Source organism: Amphiprion ocellaris, chromosome 12 (assembly GCF_022539595.1).
Source record: "Amphiprion ocellaris isolate individual 3 ecotype Okinawa chromosome 12, ASM2253959v1, whole genome shotgun sequence".
Classification (NCBI taxonomy): Eukaryota; Metazoa; Chordata; class Actinopteri; family Pomacentridae; genus Amphiprion; species Amphiprion ocellaris.
The window spans coordinates 11,369,902-11,387,877 of NC_072777.1; the positions used below are offsets into that span (position 1 = coordinate 11,369,902).

The 17,976-nt window shown below is 37.5% G+C and overlaps 1 protein-coding gene across 5 annotated transcripts in view; it reads left to right on the plus strand.

Moving 5' to 3' along the window:
• Positions 1–17,713, plus strand: part of pax1b (paired box 1b) — a 29,928-nt gene extending 12,215 nt beyond the window's left edge. For 3 of the 5 annotated variants that reach the window (XM_035957775.2, XM_023291465.3, XM_035957776.2), the window contains one exon: positions 212–2,229. In XM_035957775.2, coding sequence (XP_035813668.2) covers positions 212–361 — 150 coding nt within the window. In that variant the 3' untranslated portion in view covers positions 362–2,229. Of the gene's footprint in view, positions 1–211; positions 2,230–15,586 lie in introns of those variants that run through there. The other 2 variants (XR_002747341.3, XM_023291467.3) reach the window with 2 other exon arrangements.
• The last annotated feature ends 263 nt before the right edge of the window (positions 17,714–17,976 follow it).

The following is a 17,976-nucleotide window of genomic DNA, read 5'->3' on the forward strand; positions in this document are numbered from 1 at the left end:
TCAAGATATAAAGAGGAAATAATTGTGTTCAGCAGTCTCTTGTCAGTTATGAATCACAGCAACAGTTGGTTGGTTGTAAATATGCTCAGATATCCTCCTCATGAAGGGAGGATGAAAAGACTGAAATATCGGCTGAAGAAGAATTATGTTTGATTTGGTTGCTGACTTGAGAAAGCTGATCCTGATATATTTTTTTCTGTTTTCTCTGCAGAGCAACAGAAACTTCCCCTCAACAAGCACCATTACGCTGCTCACAGATTATCTTCAGCCTCGTGACGACATGGAGGAAAAAAACGAAGCTTCACTTTTCCCGTGCTGGAACTGTGTGAAGGAAAACGCTCCAGACCACAACTTGATTTAGTGAAGAAGAGGTGAAGGAAGGACAAAAAAACAAAAGAAAAATCAAAGAAGCAAAAAAAAAAAAAAAACTTAAAACAGGATCAGCTTTTTTTTCCTTTTACCTCTGATTTCTTAAACTGTACATTAAAGATGGAAGTTGCCACTGTGACGTCTCTGACTGGTTTATGGACTGCAGCTTTGAGGCCTCAAGTCTGGATTTTTGCCGTCACCATCTTGTTTTTTGGAAACACAATGTCATGAGTGAGCTGTGGATCTGACTAAGAACTTGAGGACGCTGTGCATGGTGAGACGGTGGCAGTCTTCCAATCACAAGCTGGCCTCGCTCCTAAACATACCCTGCTTTAACGTCTGTTTTCTCTAAATGGAACCATAAGTTGCAAAATGAACATCATGCTGTATTGAAAGAGACTCGAAACAAGTGGTTGAAACCATAAACATACCAGGAAAATGTTTGCCATTATAATAGATCAAGTGAAAAGTAGTGTCATAGACTTATATACGGTTAGAGTCGCCTCCTGCTGGCTGTTAGAAAGAATGCAGGTTTGAGACGCTTCCTGGTGGCTTCACTTTTCTGACCCTGAGGCTACGTCTGTCTTTTATGCAGTCTTTGCCCTGACCTGAAATAATCTGGCTCCACGGTTTAAAAAAGTTTAAATTGCATTGAAGTTGTATCATCTTGTAAAGTATAATTTATATAATAATAAGCTGCAAGTATATTTTTCTAAAAATGTGCTTAATAAAGACTTAATCATGCAACATAGAAAGGTTTTTCCAGATGTCCACATGGAGCAGAGCTGGCAGTCAATTTCATAATAAAAAACAGTTTCTAGTTAAATATAGAACTTTTATGGAGTTGTGTGTGACATAAACAGACATGCTTATGAACTGAATGGGTTTTACAGAATCATCTAATTTTTTTCTAATCAGTCAGTTTTACCCTCCTGCTATTGAGGGTTAACATTAGTTATTATCTGCCTTAATATTAACATTAGAAGCTCACTGTTTAACTCCCACCAGCACAGTAAAATATACAGATAACCTGACATGGTAGTTCTGGTTTTCTTTGGTTTTTGTAATACAATCATCGTAGTATCAGCTGCTCATAGCAGTGAAAGTGTGACGTCTCCTCCAGATCATCTGCATTTACATAATCTGATTTATTGTAAATTAGCTGGCAAATTTTCTCCACTGAAGGACAACTTTAACTCTGTCTGATCATCTCTTTTGTGACCTTGTTTCGTGTAGACATTTTGTCACAATCTATATTTTAGTTTTTATTGAAAGCATTTTTTGTAATGTTTGTTTAACCAAACAGCTTTACTGTTTTCTATTTCAATTCGTTAACACACATAGAGGCTGTATTAATCCAGGGGTCTGCAAATAGTTCAAATCATAGTTTATTAAGAGGAAGCCAGTGTTTTCCAGGTGTGGTGGTGATGTTGGATGTTTGCAATTGGCATTTTCAGTTTGTTTATTTCTCTTAATACTTTTGTTTCATAAAACAGTTTGTTACAGGATTGTATCTGAAGGAAGACGTAATGTTTACCAGAGTAACACAAAATAGTTTGGCATAAAAACCACTCAGGTATTTTCTTTATTGCACTATGAGACTAGAGAGTAGAGATAAAGAATAATGTGAATCTCTCCATGTACCCGCTGTGTTGATCCATCATAGAAGCCTTTTTTTTTGTTGAGTTAAGTGTCAGAAAATGCTGAAAAGGATATTTCCGGAAACCCAAGTAAATGTTGTTAGATGTCAAGTTTGAGTTTTACAGTCATAAAAAATGGGAAATCAGCAAAAATCGACACTTGACATTGAGCAGAACATTGTTGGCAGCTTTGCTTTAAATAAATAACTTGAACAACGAATTATCAGCTCATCATTTCAGCTGTGGGACATTAGAGTAAACACATTTTAGAAAGGAGCTCATGTGCTTTTTGGAACTGTGAATGGAAATGTTCATGATCTCGCAATCGGTATTATATTGTAATGTGAAATTAGTGTTTTCACGGTTGATGTATCTTAAAAAATGGAAATAAGTTGTGTAAAATGGTGCTAAATGTGTAAAGAAATGATGTGATTAATTCGGTTTTTGTAGGTACAACTTTGTTAAATATAAATTATGTTTCTGCAGTAGTGTAAATTCAACCAAAAAAACCAACCGAACCCGTCAAACTAAGTCCAGTTTCATGCTGTTGACTCTCCAGGTCAGAAAAGGTTTCCTACTGGTAAACAACAGAAAAAGTCTGATGGTGTCAGATGATCCGTCAGCAAACAGCTCAAAGCAAACAGAAGCTGCCCATTAATACCTGAACAATCAGAGTCCTGCTGAGACGCAGAGTGACGGAGCAAACACCAGTTCATTGTTGAAAAAGTCTCTTTAGGAGGCATTTGAGTCCTTTGGGAAGCCAGTTAAGTCCTACTTCTCTTTTCCATTACCTGCTTTGTGCAGATCAGCAGCTTTCTGTCTGACAAACATCCACCTGGAGTCACTTCCAGCACGTCAGGAAAATTCTGGTGTCTGGATCCAACTTTTTGTATGTTTCTCCTCATTGTATGAATAATGATAACACTGTACTGACCAACTTTATTAACATTAAAACCTATTTTATTTGCAAATTATCTCACTTTATTTAGTCAAGGTAATCTCTAAAGAATTAGTTTGACTTCAAATATATAAAACAGATGTCAACAGCAGGTTTATGACTGTGTTTGACTCCCAGAGTGAAAAAGATTTTATCAGAAAACGTCCCAGCTGGCACCAATTTTGAAAACATTGCAGTAATATCTGATTGTGAGGTTCATTTGCGGAGAAATGATCGACAGATTTAATATTGAAATAAAAAAATCAACAAAAGGGGTGTATTAAATTACTTTATTGCACAATCCCTCCTTGTGTTTCCAGCTGCAGCCGTCTATGGTTTTTATTTGCAGGTGAATCCTGCTTTGTGAATTCCTCACAGAGATTCGTGACTGAACGCTGGTTGATTCTGACTGGACGCTCAGCTGTCAGTGTACCGTAGCCTCGCACAAAGCCCATCTCGGGCTAATTATTGCACAACAACAACTACGCTTCATGTTGTGAGCATCGGGCATCAATTATGACGGCTTAACCTGTCAGACAGAGAATCTCCTCTTTTCTCTCAGGTGATGGCAGTTTTCTCCTCGTCTGAACACAAAGTAATCCGTGTGTTTGTAATGCAAGAAGCTCCTCTGTTTTGTTTATTTTATCATAGTTGCAACCCTGTCTCAAAAGCTGAATCACAAATCAGTTTCAAGAAAAAACATTTCCATTGCTTTCTGTACGATTTCCATCATTACAATGCAATGCACTTTTGGGCATTTTGTTTGACAGTTAAACTTTTTTCACATGTGATGAACAACATGATAGCAGAGCTTACATCACTTTTACTCTTTCAGACAAACCCACCCACAGTGCATGTCTTTGATGTTTGAGATTCGAATACAAAATAGTACATTAATGAACAAAAAAATTAATCTAAACTACTTGAAGGTTTATCAAACTGTCCGAATAACTAACAACCTGGTTTATTTATGATTTCCTGAACACTGAAAACTCTCTCTATGTGTGATGATAATGTAACTTCTACTTTATCAACGGTAAAATAAAATTATCTTCTATACAGCCCTGAAAGAGCTCATAACTCAACCTGAGGCAGCTGCTACCTAACAAATGATTTAACTGAAGCTGACAAACTGTGACTCTGTGTGAAAACTCACCTGTCTGAGGTGAAGGGAAGCATCAAGTGTGACCTGCTGTTAGAGCTTCATCCATCCTTTCTCCTTGTCAGGGATAATTTATAGGTAGTTAATGAAAGCCCTGCTGTTGTTCCACATGTGTTAATGCTACAACTTATCTGATTTGTAGAAGCTTGCATGGATCCTTGTGCTGTCAAATGCTGCAGGTGTTTAATAAACTCAAAGAAAAGATCCCTACAAACAGCTGGAAGCAACAAGCTAAACTTCATTTAAAGTTTTCTACATTTACTAAAATAAGTCTCAAATGATGTGACCTGGCACAGATTAAGGAAACGGAGTGTATGTCTGAAAGAATCTTCAGTGACAGCTACAGTTAAAGCATCTTCCCCAAATGGCCTCCAGGGGCATCGACAAGCTCATTCTACACCTGAAATAAAATGTGACGAACAACACAAAGGAGAGACTCAAGCTGAAATGAATTATTTATGCAATATATTTGCAGTTTTTACAAAAGAAAGCACTTCACAAATGACATCTGGTTCAACTGTATATGTTCTCCAATGCTGTCGATATGAAAATTCCCAACAAAGCCAGAATCCACTTTGGTGAGGCTTGGAGAAATATTGTGGTTTAAACAAGTAAAAAAAATTAGACCTTTTCACTATTTATGTGTGCTTTCAGCTGCTCCAACATAGCAATAAAGTCCCCACACTTAAGTCGGCACAAGCATGAAAAGTATAAATAAAATTCAATTTGTATTTATACAGCACAAATTCACAACATATGTCATCTCACAGCGGTTAACATAGTATGATATAGAGCTTATGGATGTCAAACAGAGAGCAGATAATTCAACAATCCAAAGTTGCCCTTGGATTCAATATGAACAAGCAGTTAGCGATGGTGGGAAGGAATTAAAAGTGAAAATAAAAAACCCTCTGACAGAACCAGGATCAGGGAAGGCTGCCATCTGCCTCGACCGGTTGGGGTGAGAGTGAGTATGAGGGGAGTTCTGGACAGCAGATGGAGTCTTTAGTGATTACAATCAACACAACCATTTTGAGACTTTGAAGAAAGTGTTTACTTACACTGATTAAAAATGTAATTCAGGTGTCATTTCTATTGAGATTAAACCGCTATCTGTTATAGTGTGAAAAACGTGCATGTCTCAAAATGACTGTTATTTTCATGCATCAGATTTTGAAATGCTATTACACGGCTGTTGTTCACGGCTGTTGCATGAGAAAATGTAACAGGAACCTGGAAAACCTGTTCAAAAAGCGTTAGATATTATTTTAAAGATAACTTCAAATGCGTTTCTATTGTGGGACTAAGAGAAGCCACAGAGTGCAGATATCACACTGAAAAAAATCAAAAGCCAAACAAGCATTCCTTCTACGGACACGCAGCACGACATGCGACGTTTGTCTGATAAGGCGGCCGCATAAAGGACAATGACTTTACAAAATCACCAACATAACTGGCACATAGGGTCAGATTTGAGATGGTTCCCACAAAGTTCACCAGGATATCTTCCTTCTAGAAAAACCCCGCTTGTCTTTTGCCATCTGATAGCGTCTGATGAATAGCTGCTTGTACTGCAGGGTGCTGACAGACAGACATAACAAAGCAGTGAGGAAACAGGTTCATGTTGTGTGGGCAATCACAATTCCATCTTAACTATCTGACTGTCACCCATGATGCCTCACACCCAGCCGCCATGCCATCTTTAACCTCAAACACTCCCACAGAATAGTTCATAGCTGCCACCCAGGCTTTTCTGGCCAACACTTTTCTTGTTTTTGTGTTACAGTGAATGTTGTGCGTTGAGGCTGATGGCGGCTGGTGATAGTGCCACATGGGTAACTTCGTGCAGATCTCAGTCAGGTCCGTCTACCGGGTGGTGTGAATTTCAGAGGTGTTCAAATGCAAAAGTACATTTACCAGCAGAAAGACATGGAGAAGACTGGTGGGAAACAAATAACTGAAACACTTGCGTAAGACTGTCGTGTGGCAACTTACAGTTTTTTGAGTTTTCGCTAACAGCTCACGACCCATGAATTGTAGAAGTTTTTTTGTTTTTCATATCTACATATCTCTTGCAGCCCTGCAATGTACTGATGATCAGTCTAGGCTGTAGTCCGCCTCTTGCCCATTATGTCATTGCCCATTATCAACAGGGATAGCCCCCTGCAACCCTCTACAGCAGGGGTGTCAAACATGCGGCCCGCGGGCCAAAACCGGCCCTCCAGAGGGTCCAATCTGGCCCGTGGGACGACTTTGTAAAGAGTAAAAATAACAGAGAAGACATTAACTGCAGATTGTAAATTTGTAAAACAGTGAATTTAAAATTATTTCTAGACCATGACAAGCGGTTTTGATCATAAAGTAAAACACTAGATTGTTCATTGTTAGTTTGTCGTTTTGTGTCTTATTTTTGTAACATTTTGTCTTGTTTTTGTTGCTTTTGTCTCTTTTTTTGTCTGACGTTTGTTGTTTGTCTCATGTTATTGTTGTTTTGTTTTTCATTTTTGTCATTTTGTGGGGTTTTTTTGTCTCGCTTGTGTTGTTTGCCTACTTTTTTGTTGTTTTGTCTCTCACTTTTGTCATTTTTGGTCTCGTTTGAGCCATTTGTGTAATTTTTTGTCTTGTTTTTGTGGTTAGTCCATTTTTTGTCGCTTTGTAGCGTTTTTGTCAAATTTTTTGTCTTTTTTTGTTTTGTTTTGTGTCATTTGTCTCATTTTTTGTCATTTTGTGCCTAATTTTTCTCATTTTGTGTCTCATTTTTTAAATATTTTGTCTTATTTTTGTTGTTTTTTGTCTTTTTTTGTCTGACTTTTGTCATTTTGATCATAAAGTAAAATACTATATCGTTCAGTTCCAGATACCTGTGACTAAATGTTTTGTTCCTTTGTAGACACTCTGTGATCTGGAAGTTGTAATGTGTAAATGATAAACTGAGGCATAATGTTGCTGAAATTTATTTTTCTTAAGAAATTTCAGGTTGTTCATAATGTTTTGTAAAAAGATAATTCCTTAAATGTGAGCATTTTCAGAATGTACTTTTTTGCACTAAAACAAAGGAAACAAAGGAAATATTTGGAGTTGTGGCTATTTCTTGGTCATTATGTTGTGATTTTACTGGTTCGTACCCACTTCAAATCAAATTGGGCTCAATGTGGCCCCTGAACTAGAATGAGTTTGACACCTCTGCTCCACAGGATCCAGCAAACAAATGCTTAGAAGGACAGTGTTCCTTAACATTTACAAAAGTGGAGAAGGCGTGCTCTCTGTAAATAAAATAATGTAACTATTGAACACAAGGCTTTATTTCAACCAAATCACCATTGTGTGCCAACATAAGGCCTCTGAGCAACACTGGAAAATGTCATTAAATTCCACCACCACATGGCACCACAACAAACATATAAATGCTGATGTGACTTTGTTCCGATACTTTTAACTGCTCACCAGATTTGGTGCATATCCTATTTGGAGGACTCAACAAGCAGCAGTATAAATGGTTTTGTGATCATTCTGACCAAAGTTGAAAAGGCAAATATAGGTTGTTACATGAGCACATAAGGCCACAGTGCAATCCTGTAAAATGTCACTAGATGTTTGCCAACAGATGGCATTATAGCAAAGATGTGAATGTTAAAGATTATAAAGATTAATGTGTTTTCTCTATCATATTCAACAATTTTCTCCAATTTTCCTCAAAATTTGGACAGAAGACCTCAATATTAGACATTTAGATTCTGATAATTGGTTATCAAAATGGAATAGCTGGTTGGTTAACAGTTAATTTGAATGGAAGTGAGGATGCATTCATACAAATAGCCATGGAGTAACACTTCAAAAATTTGTGAAATTTTCTCACCGGATGTCACCACAACAAACATATAACTATAAAAATATATTTTTTGTAATTGATTACCTAAGAATGAGGCTTTGACACTTGGTTGATTCAAGTTGTTTTGCTTAACTCATTCCAGAGACTCAAGGGCAATAACGATAAAGTTTCTTCACTTGATTCCTTTCCAACAAACTCAGCTAAAGACAGTGTCAGAATAACTGAAACTGCAGGATGTCATCTCTGCCTATCACCACATCGTTTACCTGTGCTGTTGATCTGTTAATCCCCCCTTTAGATCTAAAGGGAGGATCTGGGCTTAGAAGCATCAACAGAAAGTCTCACAGTATTTGACCTGTGGGTTAACATCGAAAGGCTTTTAAAATAGTTGAGCAGAGGTGGAGGTGAAGGGGGAGATGAAGTGGTTCTTCCGGCTAAATGAAGAGCTCAGGTTTCACAGTAAAGTGGAGGTGACGGACCTTTTTCTCTGGATCCTAAAGGTGTCATGCTGCTTACATGTCATAAACTGTGACCTGAGGTCCTTTAAGCCTTCAGCATCTCACCTGTTTATAGTGTAGTTTAACTAATTACTTAAGTATGTACAGCAGGAGACATTGTGTTCTTTTGTCTTGTGTCCTGATTTCCAGTTTTTTCAACTTCGGTATACCCTTGGAACATTTTTTTCGCTTGCAATTTTCCCCTTTAAAGGCCCAGTGAAGCGTGCTGAGCAGCCGCTCTGCTCCGATTCTCTGCAGGCATGTTGCAGCTGGTCTGGACACCGAGAAAAAGAAGGAAACACATTTATGCATCCTATAACTGAGTAGATGTGTGGTACTTAGTATTTAGTTGGAATTTAAGTTTTCGTATATACATTTATGTATTTTTTGACGCACAGATGAAATCCCATTAAAAGTGTCAAAGTTTGAGGTGTGGTCATCCCTCCAAAAGCATTAGATGCTAGCCCTGTTTTCTTATAATTGTCATGCAAATATGAAGCACACTCTTAAAACATTTGTGTAAAAAAATCCTAATTAGGCTGTTTTCATCATTACCTGCTTTGAAACAAATGAACTATGTTGTGCCGTCAGAAGGTGGTGGTTTATGCGACATAATGTATGTCCATCATAAATAAAAGAAAAAAGTAGAAAAGCAGCTGATTGCCAACTACTGCAAAATCTCAAAAAAGAAAAAGGAACAAAAGAGAGAAGAAAATGTAGAGAAATCTTCAAGAATTTAGAAGTTTACCTTTGTGTCAGCAGGTATTGGCCATATTTCATGCAGTTCGGATGCATAGACAACTAAAGAAGCACAATTAGCTGGTCAATAATGAGAGTTCGGTGTTTAAAGCATCACAGTTTGATTGAAAAAAGTGTTAAAGTCTCCCACTATGCACATTAAACCTTTCACAGAAAAGTCAAAAACACCTCAAAATTTTGCGAAAGTTGGTCTTTAATTTATGCCATTTATAGTACTTAATGTGACACTTTAATAGAAATATATTATTGAAACAGGGCTTGTGTCATATTTGGAGCATTTTCACACTAACAAATAATTGTCAAGAGAAAAAGAAATGTTACATGAGTTGGCTGCAATTGTGTATTCAAGTATACATTAAAATTGTCAATGAACTTACCCAAATATGAATGTAAAATCTGATCTTTGGTCCTGAAAATTCCTCATATGTTGGTACTTGACACCTGTGGTCACTGGTGGTAACAGCAGTTTCTTTTGATGTGGTTTCGTATCATATTGATCCGCACATATGACGGTTTTTCTACATATTAGATTTTAAAAGTGGATGCCAATATTTGAGAACTGTACAATTAGATGTTCACAGCATCTAACACAGCCACATAGAAAACACAGTCATCTACAGAGTGTTGAAATATCGGTTGTCTGTAGCCTTTCTTTGGTCTTTCTGAGGCTAAAAGTGCTTGTTAGCTTAGTTCTGAAGGCTCCCATTCTTCTGACACAATGGAAAACAAATTTATGATGACTGAAAACAAGTTCCTAAAGTCTTCCTACCTCATTTCTGTAGAAATGAAGCAAGAAAAACATCTGTCAAATAATCAAGAATATGTCTTCCGCGATGAGGAGTCTCATCTCCTTGGAGTATTGGTCTCTCAAAGAAACTTTCTGAACAGGACAAGTGTAAAATCATCTTGCAAGAGAGTTGGAATCCCCCAAAATTTGCAAGGTCATACGAAAGTCCATCTTGCCAGGCTTCAAAGTGCGCTTGTTGCCACAGTTTGTTGGACCAATCAGCATCCTTCTAGGAAACTACAGGCAACTACAGTGTGTAATAAACCATAGAATACATCAGGTGAAGTGTGGAAGTCTTAAAAAACCAAACTATTGTTGATCCAAAGGGTTCATTAACATCTAGGTTGTCCTATATTTGGGTCAATGCAGTACTATAGTTCCCAGAATTCATAATAATATTGACACCTCACTAAACCTGCTGTTCTTATCAGATATGCAATAGAATAAAAACTTGTTAATCTATTTACAGCCAATCAATTCACTGGCTGCGAGGTTTCATTGTATTGTTCTGCTATTAAGAAGGCTCATGATGAACCGTTGTCTTCTATCATTACTTCCTTACTCAACTATGCAGTACGTTGCCTCCCAGTTTGCATTCAAAAACTATCAAAGAGTGTACAAAGCACTCAGATTCCTGCTGACACATGTGCGGTCACAGTGTGAGAGAGATTACAGTACTTCCGCCAACCTTAACAGACCTGAATGGACTGAGTAAAAGCCACGAGATAAAACAATTTGTAGCAGAATGAGGGTCCACTGGAATCCTGCAGGGATTAAACACCTGGGTGGTGCAGAGAAAGCAAGAGTAAGCATGAGGGCCAATTCATGCTTTCTCTGTCTGTATGGGCAGCCTGATAAGCAGACAGCAGACATAGCTCTGTTTATACTACAATAGATCCGTACTGGTATGCACAGACAGTCACATTTCACTTCATACTGAACACAAAAAAACACCTGGGGCAAATGTTACAGGATATAGCAGTTTCTTACAGATTTGGCTGTAGCAGTGAATATTCCTGAGGTGTGCTGAACACAGTGTGCAGACATAGCACAGAATTTCCAGAGAATGAAGAAGTCATTATATTGTTTGCGCTCTGCTGAAGGAAAGTATGTACAAATCAAATCACATCTGAAGTCCTGCAGCAACTATTTTAATTACAACTCTGGTAATGATAAATTCTACACCAGACGTCTTGAACACAGTTACAAGCTGTAAAGCCAGCTACAAATCAGCTTTTTCCCATTGACTAGTTGATAAGTGGATTCACGTGGACAAAGAGAAGGCCTTCTGAAGTAAATGTCTGTTGTCAGAGGAGACAAAAATTTGGCCATTTGGTCACAGCGACCAGAAATATGTTCGGAGGAGAGACAAACACAAAAACACCAAACCTTCCATCAAGCATGGTGGTGGCAGTATAATATTATACTCTCAATTATGAGGAAGAGGTATTACCGCGACATTCTTCAGGAAACCCTAAAATCATCAGCCAGAACGTAAGATCTTGGATGTAGCTGGGTGTTCCAACAAAACAAGGACCCCAAACAAACATCGAAAGTGATAAAGAAATGGCTAAATTAGGTCAGAATTAAGAGTTTTGAGTGGTCCCCCCAAAATCCTGACTTGAATCTCATTAAATAGATAGATAGATAGATAGATAGATAGATAGATAGATAGATAGATAGATAGATAGATAGATAGATAGATAGATAGATAGATAGATAGATAGATAGATAGATAGATAGATAGATAGATAGATAGATAGATAGATAGAAAATTTGACCAAATACAAAACACAACAAGCAGTTAACATGAGAGCAAAAATGCATTATAGGTTTACTTGGACTCATGTCCCATTTGCTAAAATAGGCTACAGTTTTACTGCAACCAGCCATCTGGGGGTGTTCCAGATATTTTGTCATGTCGTCCATCTTTACATACAGTCTGAGGTACCAACACATTGGCCCTTATTGAAATATTACATTTGTTTTCTCCATGCAGGGCTGTTGTTTTTCACGGCTGCATTTTCTTCCCAAACAGGACTCTTCAACAGAAAAAACAGTGCCACCTATAGAAACTACAATAAAGAAAAAAGTATACTCCTCAGTTATTTAAGCATCTGTGCAACTAAAAAACTAGAAAGGAAACCAAAACTTTACAGGGCAACACTTTAACATGTTAAGTATTTTTTAAAAACCTGGTCTTTGCATCAAGTCCTCTAACAGGAGGTCCACCACTGGCTACTGTTGGCAAAGTTTCACTCCTTGTGACCTCGGCTGGGGCTCCTGACCCCACTTTGACCTCCCAGAGGTTACCAGGGGAAGGAAACACATGTCACAGGCTTCCTTTATGAGATTCTTCACGTACAGAGTCCCTCAGCTCCCGTTAAACTTCGGCTGTTTGTTTTCAGAAGCTTCTGCTTCCGAGCTGTTGAGACATCAGTTGAGAAAAAGTGGTGTGTTTAGAGAAGAGAACAGCAACTGCAACGCTTTCACTGAATCTGAGCAGCTTAATAAGATACAAAAAAATGCATGACTTACTGAAATATTTGATATTAACATTGAAAGAAATAAAATATAAAATTTTTTGACCTAATTGAGGCATCAGAACAGCCACATTAGTTTACATCTGAGCACTGTTTAAAATTTAGACTGTGAAGATTTGTTTCATTTCATACTGTCAGCATTTTACTTGTGTAATTATCACCATAAATGTTCTAGCTATCATGTTAGAAACTGCATTTAGAAGCCTCTCTATAGCAGCAGCTCTATCTATTTATCTGACAGTTCATTAACTTTTTGCTTCTTAGCTTTGATAACTGACTCAAACAACTGAGAGTTCTTAGTCAACAGGAGCAAAACCCAGTTTAAGGAACAATAGAAAAACAGTTGGAGATGTTAGTAAGTTCTGAAACAAATCTTGAACCTGAGCATCCATGCAAACACTACGTATTTGTTGGCTTCCACTGCAGGCACAATGTAACGTGAACCTTTACATGGAACTGCTTCATAACCAGTGAAGTTATGGAGCTTTCTGTTACCATTGTGATGTAGAATTCAACAACTTCCACTGAGTCTGCCAAAACCATGACAAATAGTATTACTGGACATAACTCCAGTTCTTTGAGTACATATAAAATAGAACAATGATGTTTTATATGTTGGTCAATGAGGTCAGTTTTACATTGAAGATGCCAATGTTTAAGAAGAAAGGACTGAACTCAACGAGGACATAGGGATGACAGAAAAATTATGCTTGTTGTCATCTCTGAGTTTCAATCTTAGATCCTTCTTTCGCCACTAAAAACAGTCCCAAATGTAGCTCTATAGACTTGTCGCCCTAAAACAACCTTCAGATTCCTGCAGTGAAAAATGGCCTATTGTTAGGTAACCTAGCTACAGCTAACACAATGGTGCAGATGTTAGCTAACATTAGTTTACCACTAAACTCTCAACCTCAACGACTTTCTAATGCCAGAATCCAGGGTTTTGAGGGTAACAGTCCCATTCATTTTCTCAACATCCGATTTGATAGGATTTACATTACAAGTGGGGAAAAATAATTCCTTTGGGTCGATCACTCAACTTCATCACTCGAGATAAGATTTTAGAATTGACTGAATTTCAGTGTTAAACGTAACATATAAAGACATATAAAGGACATAATTACTAAATAATACCTTAGGTAAAAGAATCTGTCAGAAAACCACCTCAATAATAGATTTTAATCACTTTCACAGCAGTCCAGTAACAGTTGTCATTTCATTCATAGGTATGTAGCAAACAGGAGCTGCTAACAGCTAACCTGCGGCTGACATTATAGCATAGCTTAGTAGATGTAATTCTCTTGTGTGCTTTATTACCCCACCAAGGAATGTGGAGGAGTTATGTGACGATCGTCGTACGTTTGTCCGTCTGTTAGTCTGTCTGTCTTTTTGTGCACAACATTATTCAAAAATGGAAAAACAAATTTAGATGGAATTTTCAGGGAAAGTCAGAAATGACACAAGAATCAACTGATTAGATTTTGGTAGTGATGCAGCTTATAGTCTGGATCCACAGATTTGTTAAAGATTCCTGTATCATTGGGAGATAGCGGCCCGGCATCACTGTAACTATGACAACAAGTGAACACTACGTCAGCTGCCTGCTGATGATCAAATAATTGCGATCCTACTACACATCAGCCACTGCAGACTTAGTGGGACTTATCAGTTGGATATCATACAACGACTGAGCAGCCTTGGCGGAGAACTGCGATCTCTGAGTGCTTTTTTTTTGTTGACTACTATGTTGGATTCCAAACAGGCTTTTATGTTGACATGTTTCCATCAGAGATCTCCCAACTAAAAAGAAACCAGAGACTGACTTTAAACTTAAAGGGAAGCTGCTTTGGACAGGAATCAAATTACAGGAGGTAAACAAACAATAAGTAAAAGTGTCTCTATTATTACTGTCATATTTTGACTGGATTAAACATAATGATCAGGGCAAATAATATTAAAATCACACAACCTTCACTAGAGACATAATTGCCATCCAAAAGGGGTTTAAATGATGGGTGACTGAGGGTTCTTGGTTGAACATGCAGCTCTTTCTGTTAAATAATCAGTGCAAAAAAAAATCATTTAAAGCTGTTTGAAAAATCCCAATTCTTTGGAATGAATTAGAGAATAATTGTGCAGAACTGTGAGGTGTTTTTTTTTTTTTAATTATGACATAATAGGCTGCAACTAAAGAATATCATCTCTAAATGTAATTTTCTTTTTCAGTTCAGGAACAAAGATCAGATTTTGTACAACTTCAGCAGCTGTGGTACAGTTGTTGAAAAGTTTTGAATTCCTACAACTCCGATACGCCCTCAACCTGATACAACAGCTGAGGCTCATGGGTATTGTAGTGTTTAGAGCCACCTGCCACAACAGAGGCTGAAATGGTTACAACTGATGGTTGTAGCTCATGTGCAGCATCGTTAAATCATTTAGGAGCCTCCTGGGGAAACTACAACATCACTGAATGCAAAAATATCCAGTATTGACATGACAATTGTAAAATAGCTGCTGTTGAATGGAAACAAACAAACCAGGTAAGATTAGCGTGCAGTAAATCTCCCTGCATTAAACTACACGTCCTGCTCTCCTTAGCTATGAAAATATTGTCACCCTGATCTTAAGTCTGGAAAAACAATAAAAATTCCTGACCTGCAGCAAAGCGGTGTAGTAGCACTCATTAGCAGGAATAAAAGTGAAGTACTGGATGTCACTTGGACTAATAGCAGCTTTTTGTTTTTCTCCACTAACATTACCGTCATGTCTGCTGATAGAAAACTGCCTTCAGTCAACTGATCACAAGTGGAAATGTGCCTTTATGGCTTCTATAACAACCTACTAATAGACAAAATATTATATGTCACAGTGTTTCCTTCAGTAATTTGCTGCTACGTAATGGTAATCTAGGTTTAATTAACTGATTTAATGCAAACATAAAAAACAGAATTCCCCTGCAAATGCTCACAGAATTAGCAGTTTTAATGTTTCCTTTGTTCCTTTTTTTTTTTTTTTTAAATTAAAGCTCAGTCCTAAGCCGTCTTTATTTTTATATCTCCATAGATGCAGTCTGAACCTGACTCCTGGAGGCTCTGCAGGGTGGAGACCAGCAGTAAAAGCTCCGGTCTGATGTTGAAAGGGTCGGCTGATCAACAGCAGATGAGGTCGGTGACGGTCTGATCTGACGTCTCACGTCACTGGTTTTAAAAAGGCGAGTGAACCCCAGAAACACGGCGCCATTTATCCCATTAATCAGCAGGACAGTAAGGAAACACTGGAGCTGTGGATGGATGTCATGGCTGTCCAGTAACTGCTTAAACATGAAGCTGCATACGGTCGAATCACTTAAAAATCTTGATGTTTTTGGATAAATACAAGGTTTGAAAACAACTTGTGTTGGATTTAGCTGATGCTGGACAATGGATGTCAAACGTGGGATTTTCAATCTAGTCTTGATGTCTCCCACTAGTTACTATGGGTGGAATTATACGACTGAAATTTTCCTATAGCACAAATAAAAGTTTCTGAAGAATCCTGGCGAGAGCGGCTACAATAACTGATTTAACCAATCATTTAACCAAATGTCCCATCTAGAATCTTTGACATTTCAGATATCTCAACAATAAACCAACACAAGAGGATAATACACTCTAACCACATAAATTAAACCCAAACTATACTTAGCAAGCAAGACACTGTGAGACGTAGCTTTACATCTGTATGATCTGTATTCACAAGAAATATTCACATTAATCTTTTTTTAAACCCAAAACAACACCCTGCTAGACAGATAAAGTTGCTGAATTTCCAAAAGTTAAGAAAAGGCAATAATACAATATAGATTTTTGTAACCACTTCTTTACTTTTTGGGGGGGGGGAGAGTTCATATCATAGCTCTGAGTGACATAGTTTTTAAATTCAATTCAATTCAAACACTTTATTTATCCCAGAGTCACAATTAAAAGGCACAAAGAGCAGCATCAACAAAGAACAGGACAAGAACAACAGAACATCAGACAATGAAACCGACACAAAGTTCTATAATTTGAAATTTAGAAATTTTAAAAATTGCAGCGATTGTCCATGTCAATAAAGTGCTCTGTGCTTCACTTCAAGGTGCTGTGTACACTTAGTTGTGGGGTTTGTGCAATTTAGTGCAGAATCTGTAGGTATTTCTCAGTCTGATCTTACACCATGACTCTACTCAGTTTCAAAATAATACTGCAGTATTACTCCATTGCAGTGCATGCTCTGTGTTAGTTGGTGTTCAGTGGCTGCAATATTTTTAGTAGTACTTGTCAGAGACAGTTTTTAGTACGGTAGCTACATCTGAATGCTGATCTTTCTAGGTCATATTTAAGTAAATGTACTCTTTTTTTGTCCAATTCCAATAAGAGGTCAGTTTGTTATTTTTGAAGTTCTGGAAATTAAGATACAGGATTTATTTTTCATCTTTCTGTTGACTCAAGCATCCCTCAAAAGTCTGGCTGCACTTGTACATGTCAGCACAGCTCAGGTCCAAGTTCAACAGTCATCCTGCTCCTCTCAGTGCACCGTAAACATCTCTGCAGAGCTGTAACACATCAGATATGTTGCAGGCAGAAACTCAGGCAGACGTCTGAATCAAGTGTAGTTGGGAGGGTCTTTATTTCTGCTCGTCTCTGCACAAAATCAAAGCAGTAGGCTTACTCTTACACCCCACCAGCATATTTCCTATACTGCTAAAACCTATTAGTGTTTATTCACTTCTGCACAGTACAACAGCGGATTTTTTTTCTTTTTCTACTTTTACCTCGACATTGGCTTTGACTTGGCAGAAACGATGTAGCACCTTCACAAACATCAACACTCAATCAAGCAGGCCTAACAGACTAAATTATGAACTCTGGAGCCGAAGAAAACAGAATAGAACAGTGAATGAAAATGAGTTTAATTGCCAAAAAGGGTTTCACACATGAGGAATTTGGTGTTTTGGTGCATTACAGTAAATACTAACATGTAGAAAATTTCTAAAGGAGGATAAAAATATGAAAAAACATGTAAAAAAAAAAAGTGTTGCTAGTCATAGACATTCCCCACTTAACCCTCCTATTACCTTCAAATTTACTAACATCTTTTATACTTAGTGTCAATTTGACTCCAGCAATTAACACCTCCAGAACAATTGTTATGATTAAAATTGTTCCCCAAGTTTATGTGTCAGGTACTTCATGTCTTTTTGTTGACTACCTTAATTGCCCTTTCAATAAAACAACTCCCCACCCACGCCCTTATACATCCAGAATACTTGGTACGCGACTATGGAGAAATTTGCAGATCACAAAAAAGGACATTGAAAACATATCATCACATTAATTTCATATTTACCCAGTTGTTCCCATTAAATTAAGAAGACTCATTAAATACGAAGAAAAAAAATTATGTCAATCATTTATTTAGAGACGTTAAACATC